The 11,821-nt window shown below is 50.3% G+C and overlaps 1 protein-coding gene across 1 annotated transcript in view; it reads right to left on the bottom strand.

The window, feature by feature from the left end:
• Positions 1-6,965: 6,965 nt before the first annotated feature.
• CDCP1 (CUB domain containing protein 1) overlaps positions 6,966-11,821 on the bottom strand; it is a 60,317-nt gene continuing 55,461 nt past the window's right edge. Inside the window, exon 9 of the mRNA XM_054504820.2 lies at positions 6,966-10,173. Coding sequence (XP_054360795.1) covers positions 9,756-10,173 — 418 coding nt within the window. The 3' untranslated portion in view covers positions 6,966-9,755. The remainder of the gene's footprint in view (positions 10,174-11,821) is intronic.

The following is an 11,821-nucleotide window of genomic DNA, read 5'->3' as shown; positions in this document are numbered from 1 at the left end:
TAGGAATGAAGATGAGTAAAATATGCCGACAGTTCCTGCCTCATGAAACTTGTAATTTTTTTTTAAAGCCCAGTGTAGGGCTTGAACTCACAACCTTGAGATCAAGACCTAAACTGAGATCAAGAATCAGACGCTTAGCTGACTGAACCACCCAGGCGTCCCATGAAACTTATAATTTAGTTGGAAGAGCAACAATAAACAAGATAAAGAAATAAAAACATAGTTTGTTAAATAGTACCAGTGCCTAAGGAGTACAAATAAAGCAAGGGAGCTGATATGAAGTGTGGAGGTTGGGGAAAGCTTGGCATTTTAGAGTGTGGCCAAGGACCCCGTAGGATTTTACCGAGGTACTGAGGCACCCTTTGTATAAAGACCTAAAGGATGGGGCGCCTGGGTGACTCAGTCGTTAAGCGTCTGCCTACGGCTCAGATCATGATCCCAGGGTCCTGGGATCGAGTCCCGCGTCAGGCTCCCTGCTTGGCGGGAAGCCTGCTTCTCCCTCTCCCACTACCCCCTGCTTGTGTTTCCTCTCTCACTGTGTCTCTATCAAATAAATAAATAAAATCTTAAAAAAAAAAATAAAGACCTAAAGGAAGTAAGGGAGAGAGCAGAGGGATTTCTGGTGAAAGAGCATTCTAGTTGGAAAGAACGGCAAGCAGAAACACTGTGAGGCCAGAATGTTCAAGAATTAACAAGGGCTTGGTGTGGGTGGTGTAGGTATTAAGAGCTAATAATGTTCGAGAATTGATAGGGCCAGGTCCAGCAGGACCTCATGGGCAATAGGAGGGATTTTGGCTTCTACTCTGAATGAGATGGGGCGATGCGGAGGGTTCTGAGCAGGGGTGAGATCTGCCTTATATAGAAACAGAACCGCTGTGGTCACTGTGTTGAGACAAGGCAGCAGAGGACAAAGGTGCAGGCACAAAGACTGATGAGAAGGTGACAGCATCATCGAGATGAGAGGTGATGGTGGCTTGGACCCTAGTGAAAGCAGTGGAGGTAGGAGGGTGGGGGATCCTGGATACTAGGGAGAGCCATTAAAACTACTGGTGGCCCAAGGTCACCTGGCTGGCTTGGTCAGTAGAGCATTTTTTCTTTTTTAAAGATTTTTATTTATTTATTTATTTATATTATTTATTTTATTTATTTATAAGGAGAGCCTGCTTCTCCTTCTCCCTTGGCTGCTCCCCCTGCTTGTGCTCTCCCTCTCTCTCTCTCTGTCAAATAAATATTTGAGAGAGAGAATGAGAGAGGAGTGAGGGACAGAGGGAGAAGCAGACTCCCCGCTGAGCAGGGAGCCCGATGCGGGGCTCGATCCCAGGACCCTGGGATCATGACCTGAGCTGAAGGCAGACATTTAACAAACTGAGCCACCCAGGCGCCCCAGAGCATGCAACTCTTGATCTCAGGGTCATGAATTCAAGCCCCACGTTAGGGGTAGAGTTTACTTAAAAAAGAAAAAGGATTACTGGTAGACCAAACATACATGTAAGAGAGTCGAGGCGGACTCTGAGCAACCGGAGAGATGGATCTGCCGTCAACAGAGTTGGAGCAAACTGGTTCCTCCACCCTTACCCTCAATAGGAGGAGCGGATTTGGAGGGAAAATAGCAGCAGGTCAGTTTTGGGTATTTGGGGTTTTTTTTTAAGGTTTTTTTTTGCGGGGGCGGGATGCCTGGGTGGCTCGGTCGGTTGAGCATCTGCCTTTGGCTGGGGTCATGATCAAGTCCCGGGATCGAGTCCCACATCGGGCTCCCTGCTCAGCCTGCTTCTCCCTCTGCCTGCCACTCCCCCTGCTTGTGCTTGCTCTCTCTCTCTGTCAAATAAATAAATTTGACAGAGAGAGAGAGACACACACACACAGCGAGAGAGGGAACACAAGCAGGGGTCGTGGGAGTGGGAGACGCAGGCTTCCCGCCTAGCAGGGAGCCTGATGCAGGGCTCGATCCCAGGACCCTGGGATCATGACCTGGGCCGAAGGCAGACACTTAACGACTGAGCCACCCAGGCGCCCCAATAAATAAAATCTTAAAAGAAAAGATTTTTAAAAAATAATTTCTACTCCCAATGTGGGGCTCAAACTCACGATCCTGAGATCAAGAGTTGTACGCTCTATACACTGAGCCAGCCAGGCACCCCAGTTTTGGATGTTTTGAATTTGAGATGCCCATTAGATGCCAAAAGAAGATGTTGAGTAGAGTTGGACACATAAGTCGGAATTCAGGGGAGAGGTCCATCCTGGGAGCCATCAGGATGTAGAGGTAGATATCGTGTGACTGGAGAAGCTCACCAAGTGAGTGAGTGCGGAGAAAAAAAGGGATCTGAACCCTGAACCACGGGCCCCTCTGATGTTTAGAGAAGGAGGCAAGGTGGAACCAGTGAAGAAGGTTGAGGAGAAGACCAGAGCGGAAGGAGGAAAACCAGCAAGCCTGAGGCTGTCATGGCCATGAGAAAAAAAAATGAGGAGAGAGTGAGAGATGGTGTTCATTGCTCGTCAAACTGGCCATAGAAACACTTCTGAAGACTTCTCAGTACCTAGTAAGCATCCGGTTCATGGAAGGTGGTACTGTAGATCACACACACACACACACACACACACACCCATTAGCGCCGTGCAGCAGAATTTTCCTTGATGACGAAAATGTTGTCCACCTGTCAGTCCCATACTTAGTACTTACCCACAGGTGGCTACCGAGCACTTGAACACATGCCTAGTGTAGAAACTGCCCTATGGGAGGGACTGAAACATTGTAGCGGAGTGAAACTCAATTCAAACAAATTAAGATGCCGAAGTGTACTTTATTCATACAAACACCCTTAGGTGCACATTTAAGTCAGGTGTGGAACTCCATACCCCTTTCCCTAGTCCTCCCACCCCCCGACCTTAGTGTCCCCTCCACACACAACCATGTACCCTTAATTTGAAAAAGGAAGCCCTAATATATTTTGATGTATTAATTAGTACCCAACTTAATTAAAATTAATGTAATATTAAAATTAAACAGCTACATGTGGTTAGTGGCTACAGTATGGGACAGAATGGATCAATAGTCTATCCTGTGACCTATTATAAATGTTCTCTTTTCAGATGATCAGCCTAATCATTATGTGTTTTAACCAGTCAATAAGTGAGTGATACAGAAAGGCCCTTCGGTAGAGTTTCAGAAGTCAGGTGCGCAGGAGAGGACAATGAGTGAGCAAGCAAAGGCCAGAACCCTGAAGAAAGTGGGACTGACCTTCAGACACCCCAGGACTCAAATCTTGGTTCTGTCACTTAGCTGCGGGCTCCGAACGAGTTCCTGAATCTCTCCAAGCCAGCTGCATTCTCTGAGGTGAGTGGCGGGTAGCCGCCCTGACCTCCAGCAGAGGTGGTTAACTCATTTGCAGGGTCCGGTGCAAAATAAAAACGTGCATATTATTATACAATTATTATACAATTATTATACAATTATTAAGGATTTCAAACTGGCACCAGGGGAACACTGAGCTATGGGTGGGCCCTCCTGAGCGCGGGGCCTGTGCAGGGGCAAGGGGGCACACACGTGAAGCTGTCTCTAGGGTCTGAGAAGGGCTGTTGGCTGGTCCAAGTGTTGAAAATAATAGTGGGCGCCAGGCCTGAGCCAAGACCAGAGGGTTCGCTGCTGCTGGGCTGGGCTGGGCTGAAGGCTGGGGCGGGAGATCTTTCCCGGCATCCGTTCTGGGTCTTCTCTCTTCCCGTGTCCTTAGGCTACTTTGCAGCCAATTTTTTTCCAGGCCTGTTTGTTATGTGGGTCTGAAATGACCACAGTCTAGCTCCTGGTAATTACCTCCATCAAAGGTTGGCCAAGAGACCGTATGGGCTCAGCCCTGTGGCTCATGGATCGGCAGCAGGGTTTTAAGAGGCCAGAGGAAAGGAGGAGACTGGGGGGTTATATTGAGTTCTGTGTCATCCTATTTTCTCATAAGCACCTTTTTAAAAAAGATTTTAGTTTATTTTATTATTTTTAAAGATTTTGTTTATTTGAGGGGAGGGGGAGAGAGCGCAAGCAGGGGGTAGGGGCAGTGGGAGAAGCAGACTCCCCACTGAGCGGGGAGCCTGATGCCGGGCTCCATCCCAGGACCCCGGGATCATGACCTGAGCTGAAGGCAGATGCTTAACCGACTAAACCGCCCAGGCGTCCTCTCATAAGGACCTTTAAAGCCAAAAAACAGCCCCATGAACCCCCAGAGAACGTGAGCCCTGGGGCAGGGAATTGCTCACTTACCTCTGGAGTAGAGCTCAGGCCGAGAGTACCTGGATGTGGTGCTTTCTGGCGGCGATCTTGGAAGCCATGCAGGTGTAAAGTGTAAAGTGTGACTCCCCTCTTCCCCGGGGAGCAGGAATCCATCAAGGCTGTGGCTGAGGGCAGCGCTGAGTGTCGGGGAGCTAGATTTGGCAGGGCCTGGCAGGTGCTTTGCTCTGTGGCTCTAACACCAGATTCTCAGGCATCCCTGACCCAGGCAGGAGCTGCCGACACCAAGCCCAGAGAGGGCCTATGGGTGGGGGCAGCATCCCTGAGCCTTCTTCCCCCAAAGTTCCTGGCCTCCTGGAGGAAGGAGAAAAGAGGGGGGAAACGAAAGGATCCCATGGGAGCCCTGAGCCACTTTGGCGGCCCCTTACCTCATCCCCGGATCCCAGGAGCTGTCCCCCCACTACCTGCCCCGGGGCTGAACTGAGCCACAGAGCAGGAGCAAAGGCTGTGCATTTGCTGCCCTGCCTCTTGCGTGTTTGCGTCCCTGGGCAAGTGACTCCATCTCACTGGGCCCCTTTTCTCACCAGTAAACGAGATGGAACATTGCCACTGCAATCATCAGAGGCCACCGTGAGCGAAGGCTTGAAAGCTTCTAGCATAAGGTCTTTGCCTCGCATTGAATTCCTTCCCTCCGTCTGGCCGTCTCCAGTATGATACCTGCCCGATGTCACCGCCGAAGTACAATATGTCTCTGTTCTGACCATGAACGTAACAGATGTTCTTGCTGAGCACCCGCTGTGCTGGGCAACGTGAGGAGGATGAACCAAGTACAAAAACATGGACTCCTACCTCTGAGAAAAGTTCAGCCATGCTGAGCAAGACATTGGCAAGTACAAACTCCCAACTAATGAGACTGATGTACGAGGCTCAGGCATCCTAAGGACGATTGCCATTTAGAGGGAGAGCTTGGTGGGGCTGGAGGGCTTCTTGGAGGAAGTGGGCTCTGTGATAGACTGAAGTGCTGGTAGGATTTTCACAGAGAGGGGAGGTAGGTCGCACAGCTTCTTGTAGAGGGTTGTCCGGGAACAGTGGCATGAGCCAACGATCAGGCAGGAGTGCCCATGATGCCCCTGAGGGTTTTGAGTGCCATTGGGATGGAGCGCTGAGGTCATGGGTTCAATGGAGGAAGAGATCTGGAGAGCTGAGGAGGGCCGGGTGGGAAACTGGAGGTGCCATACCTCAGCAGGAGATCAAGGATTTTATTCTGAGGGACAAATCTGGAGGTACAGGTGTCAGAGCAAGGGAGTTACACGATGATGTATGGTGGGAGGGAGTGGGAAGGTAGAAGAGAAGCATCTAAAGCAATTGGGGTGAGTGACAGGGATGAACCAAAGTCTGGTCCTGCATCCGGGCCTGGGTGACCGGAAGAGTCAAAGCATTTTGGAGATGGACATGACCTGGGGTGATTTACTCTATGTAGACATTTGAGAAACAGAACCCAACTCAAGGCCACCCAACTAGTTAGGGGCCGAGTCAGAAAATGAACTCATGTTAAAGGTTTAGTGCAAGGGGATGGGGGAGGAATTTGCCTCTGGAGTGATCAGGTTTGGGGAACACGGGGACATATGAGCTGATGAATCCAGCAGGCTGCTGAAAATGTGGGTCTGGGGCCCAGGGAGGTTATCAGCTAGGATTTGGGGGGGGTGGGCATTCTCATCATAGAACAGAGGACACAGTTAGAACCCCAAGGGGCAGTGTGCTGAGACAAAAGGCCAGAAGCCCCAAGACTGAAGCTTGACGTCCAAGAACAGGATCCAGGAGAAAGGGCAGCCAGAGAGGTGGGATGTGGCCCAGATGTGAACGCAGTGATCAAGAGAAAAGGTGTTGGTTAGCGCTGTCTAGGGGCTTAGACACTTGGCTCCAATCTCCCCAGCCCCATTGAAGCAGATGGCTGTGAACTCTTTAACCCTTCTCCCACTGAGATGCGGAGTCTTTGCTTCCTCCCCTTAAATGTGGGCAGGCTCTGTGATGAATGTGCCCAGAGACTAGAATGGAAGTGACGCCATGAGGCTTCCGGGCCCAAGTCTCCAGACACTGGCAGGTCCGACTTTCTGTTCTGAGAACACTCGCTCTTGGAACACAGCCACCGTGTTGTGAAAAAGGCCCCAGTCCTGTAGAATGGTCCAAGGGAGGAAGAATCAGAGCTCCTGGCCGGCGGTTAGTATTGACTCACCAGCTGGGTGATGCCACCATCTTGAAAGGAGAGTCCAGTTGAGGTCCCCAGAGAGGTAAGCCATCCCTGATGAGTTCTACTCAGATTTGTGAGCAAAATAAAGACTGTTCCTAAGTTACCAAAGTGTGGGGTGGTTTGTTATGCAACAATATCCTATCTCCTCGGTGCACTTGGGTCTCTTCTCCAAGGGCAAGGTGAACGGTGGGGGACCCTTTGCTTCTGTTCTGGTGGTCGGTGACCCTCACGGGGCTTAGGGCTCCATGTCAGTCAATGGCAATGGTGGCCCAAGACCTCTAGGGGGGTATCGGGAGTGGTCAGAGAGAGGCAGCCCAAAGCCTGGCATCTGGTACCATAAACACACAGAAAAGACAAACATCTACTGAGCCCCTGCTGAGCCTGTCACGATAAACTGGGGGATCTGGGCCTCAGCCGAACCAGGGGACAAATAGCCAAATCATTTAAACAACTCGATGTCCATTTTTCTTTCCTGTACATTCGTTTATTTAAAAAAGTGTAGGAAATGAATAAAATGGTACCTAAAAATTATCTACAACGAAATAAATTATTCCCAGTTATGCATTGCAGATCCACACAAACCAGTCCTCTAACCTTGACCAAGGTTACATTCCCCAAGGACTTATATGCTTCCCGCCTCCGACTCTTCCTGAGGCTTTTCCCTCCTGTGTGAAGGGACTACAGCATTAAGCCCCGTCCTGTATGAGCTGGGCTTCCCCACAAGCATGGCGGACGGGCGTGGAGGCAGCCCAGGCGTCCACAGACCCAGGGGCAGGGCACACAGTAGGCGTCAGCAAATGTGTCCAAGTGGTTTCCAGCAGCCCTGACGTATTTTACCTAAGTGGGGTCTGGGTTTTAAAGAAAAGAGTCAGAGGTATGTTGGGCTGGCACCTCCAGGAGGCATAGCTTCAGAAAACATTAAATTCGCCTGAGGTCTCAGGAAGATGGCAACTGGGCCTGGAGTTTGGAGCTCTCGGTTAAAAGCAAATGGCCCCATGGGGCCCTTGTAAGTAAGGGCGGAGCGTGTGACAACAACCAGGCCAAGGGTGGCCTGTCACGCTCCGTGGCCGTGGGAGGCAGAGCACCGAGGCCAGGGCTCCAGGGTTGATTTTAAGTCATGATACAATGGCAGTTGGGGGGAGGAAGCCCCAGCCCTCTGGCCCTTCATGGGGAGGGGGTCAAGAGTCCGAAGGTAACTGGGCAGGAGCCCGCCTTTTACAAGGGAAAGGTGCCAGGGGCCGCACCCAGGGTGTCAGCCAAACAACAAACCCTTCCTTCTGGAAAAGAGTTCAAGAGGCCTTGGAATACACACCATTTAGGAGATTGCAAAACTCCTTTTCATGGAGGCAAAGTAGCACATGCAAGCAAGTCTAGGCAGTGCGTTTCCAAGGTGAATTCACTGAACACAGTGAAGCACATTTATTTTTTAAAGGAGGTTTGGCCACAGAAACATTGACGTTTGGACCATGCTGACAAGCCGGAACAGGATCCCTCTCCTCCCAGAAGAGATCAGGGCCCACAGAGGCAAACGCTCCCGTGAGCGGGAGCTGGGCTGATCATTAATATAAATGAGGGATGTGGGCCGTGTATGAGAAAAAACCTTCATGAAACACACACCAGCCTTGAGGCCCATCTTCTCCTTTGATAAGAGACACATATGGCTCCTAAACTTTCCATTTCATTATGAACAAAGCAACCCCCTGGGGGTGGGGCGGGGGCACTGATCAGCAGCCACAGACGCTCAGCATCAGTGAGGGAGGCGAGAGGGAGTGGTGGGGACTGGGGTGAACTGGGGAACCAGGCACCCCACCAGCTGCCGCCAGGTGACAGTGAGCCCCAGAAACGGCCAGATCTCCTGATCTGGATTTTTATGCAAAAATTGTATAATTTTAAATGTTAGTAACAAATTCTTCAAAAAGATTCTGCAGGCCAAACAAAACACACCTGCGGGCTGGGTCGTTTCCCAGTCTCTCTTGCAGTGGCAGGGAGGTGTGATAGCCAGAATCATGGGTCCCCAAAGATGTCCATGTCCTGATCCCCCAGAACCTGAGGCTGTGTTACCTTACGTGGCAAAAGGGACTTTTCAGTGTGATTAAATTACAGATCCGGAGATGGGGAGATTTTCCTGGATTATTTGAGTGGGTGGGCTTTATAAGTGAAAGGTCCATATAAGGCAAAGAAGGAAGGAGGTGCATCAATGTCACGTGGCAGCGTGGGCGACTCCGTGTGTGACCAGCCAACCGAGGCATGGAGTGTGAGCAGCCCCTAAAAGCTTGAAAAGGCAAGGAAACCAATTCTGCCCTAGAGCCTCCAGAAGGAGCATAGCTCTGCTGACTCCCCGATTTTAGCCCAGGGAGACCCACTTTGCCCTTCTGCTCTCCAGAACCATAAGAAATCTATGTTGTGTTGAGCCTCCATGTTTGAGGTAATTGGTTACAGTAGCAACAAGGAGCTAACACGGTGGCCATTCTCTGGCGTATTTTTAGACATTGCTAGAGGTTGAAAATACTCTCTAGATTTCTCGTTAAATGCCAAAGTATTGTTGGAGCGGGGACAGCCACCCAGCAATTCAAGGAAATTTTTCTTACTTCTAGGACTCAAGATAAATCTGTGCGGTGGGATAACCACACGCAGAGCAAGAGAACCAGGAAGTCGCTTATCAATGCCCTCAAACAGACACACCCTGTTTTGGCTGGACAGACTGCAAGTTATTCCCACCTTCCAGGGGACAGGCACATGTTTATCTAGTGGTCGGTAGAAGTCAAAACCCAGCCATCCAACCAGTTCGCATGAGTTGTCACCATGTCAGGTAAAAAGAGCTACGTGGTTATGCATTTGACTCCTTAAATATACAGGACCACCAAATAAATAATAATAATAATAAGGCACATTATCATTTTCATCCAGGGGGCTCCAGTGGGAGCAGGGACCTTGGATGGGCTCCGAGGGATTGGAATTGTTGCCCTGAAGAGGTCCAAATCCAAATCCAAATCCAAATCCAGAGCTTGTTGCAACCTTGTACGTGGTGACTCACGGCCCTCCTCTCTCATTATGGGCTGGTTTACAACCCAACCTGAGTTTAGAAGGACATGAACTGTGACGATTGTATCCAGGTCAGAATTCATCACTTTCAACATCCCATGATTGGAATGAGTCCACTTGGAAATCAGAGGTCGGTGGTGTCCTGAAAAACCTCCTGCCATTCCTTCCATATAATTCCTCTTTAGGATTTCTGCTTGAGACCCCTAAAGGGTGTCTCAATGCCCTGTTTTAGGCAGTCTTTGGAATGGGTCCAAGTTACTCCCCAGGCTCCTCTGGCTCATGGGTGTCCAGCAAGGGAACGTCTGTGCTCCCATTGTTGGGGTGGGAGAAGGTATATGGTTCGGTCTCAGACTCAGCGGGGAAGCCAGGGGATGGCTCATCTGTGGTCAGCTTTGCAGTCGGGGCCCTGGAGCATATGGGGGGTGGGGAGGGGGGGCAGTCTCCTGTGGGGCCCTGGAAGGGCCGGTAGGTGTCCACCTCTGGCTGCAGGAAGGAGCCGTTGGAATCCTGTAGCAGATGCCCATACACCATGGTGTCATCGATGACATCGTACACGTGGGAATCACTGTCCTTTCGTCCTTTCTGACACTTTTTTGGCTGCATCGGCATCTGGGTGTTGATGTTGCCATTGTAGATGCCTACAGGTGGGCCTTTGTTTTTCTTCTTTTTCCTACTGAGAGAAGGGGAACAAGACAGAGTCAGGAAGAGCAGGATCTTAGCTGCGCTCCATTGGCATAGCCCTACAGGAACTGGGGCACTTTGGGTTTCTCGCATGTCTCCCCCAAGTCCCTCAAATCCCTTAGCCCTTGGAACTGAAACTACTGTCCTCTGGGAGCATTTAGAAGGGACCAGCTTCTGTCTCCAGTCTTCACAGTGGATGCAGGGTATCCAGGGGTGGGAACAGCTGACAACCAGCCCCTCTTTCCTACAAGAAAGGGTGCTGCCCCAGCCCGACCACATCCAGTGTGGTCATCCCCCACTAATGCTCTAGGATGCAGTCTTTCCCCTAGCTAATGCTTCATCCCTCTTTTGCATGGGTAGAAGCTCTGGCCATCTGGATTCTAAGTGATGTAACAGAGGAGACTCGGAATGAGAGGCTATATCTTAGTTTGGAGTTGGGGACAGTGGGACTCAGTATTAGCGGAGGTATCCGGTCCCTTCAAGCAGTAGCCTGCATAAGGGGAACAGCCTGCATAAAGGGACAGAACTCAAAAGAAGACGGCATTCAGGCTGGGGCACGCCAGAGCTCCTCAATAACACCATGAACCTTTGCTTTGTAATGTTCTTTGGTACTTGGGTGTGGACGGGCATTAGCACTCTCCGCTGAGGAAAACAAAGCTTCGCCCTCCATCTCCATGAGCCAAAAGCAGGGGATGCTGGTTTTTTAGCTGACCAGTGATTCAAATGGAGGACATTAGTTCAATTAACATAATGGACCCTATATTGCACAGGCTGACAGCTCCCTAATTGTGGACAGGCTTCTTGTCCTTTTCTGAGATAAAAATAATGTAGTCCATTTAACTTGTAACACTGAGTCTCTGGCTGGGGTGATGGGTTCCAAAGGCTCCTGCCTGAAGCCCTGAGATGGATGCCCCTCCTTTGTGCTCCATGGAGCCTTGACTGTCTCCACCAGTGTTCTTCTCAGGCCAGAACCGGGGCAGTTTAGAGATGGAGGCAAGAAGTGGACCCTCCCCTTGCCCGGTTCCCTGCCGATGAGGAAGAAGGGACCCGGTGTTAACACTGTGCTTTCTGATCTGGGTGGCAGAGACTGCACCCCAGACAAGAAAGTTTCCTAGAGAAACCATAAAATGATAATTTGTTGAAAGAAGTCCTTTCCCCCTGTGTGGTATGTATACAATTCCATTTCACGGAGAAGAGGCTTTTCCCTGGACCTGCCTCGGGCAGCCCCTTCCTCATCAGTGGAGACATTTCTAGACAGTCTCACTGTGGGTCGGGAAGTTTGGTTGTTTGCTCACGGCCCCAGTTAATAATAAAAAAGAAAAAATTCTCTTTAGCTTGTTGCAAGGTTGAATGGCGCTAAGGAAAGCAATTTCCTTCTCCCTCATGGCTTTAATCAGAAATACGCGCAGAATTGATAAAATCTGGTGGCGCCCCTATTCTGTCTCAAAAGGTCAATGCTCTGCCTTCATAAAACAGCAGCTCTCATCCTGAGGGGATGGAAGGTGAGATGAATCAGGTAACTGGGTCTTCCTTCCTTTCGCCCACAGGGCTCGCTTTTTGGTGCCTGTCTGGAGTCCAATAAACAAGTGCAAAAATTTAAGAAACCGGAGAACCAGCTGGGGTGGCATGCGTTCACCAAG

The sequence above is a fragment of the Mirounga angustirostris genome, unplaced genomic scaffold (assembly GCF_029215605.1).
Source record: "Mirounga angustirostris isolate CCGP_5_RB_7025 unplaced genomic scaffold, mMirAng1.0.hap1 SCAF_1, whole genome shotgun sequence".
NCBI classification, from domain to species: Eukaryota; Metazoa; Chordata; class Mammalia; order Carnivora; family Phocidae; genus Mirounga; species Mirounga angustirostris.
This window is presented reverse-complemented; position numbering and strand designations above follow the sequence as displayed.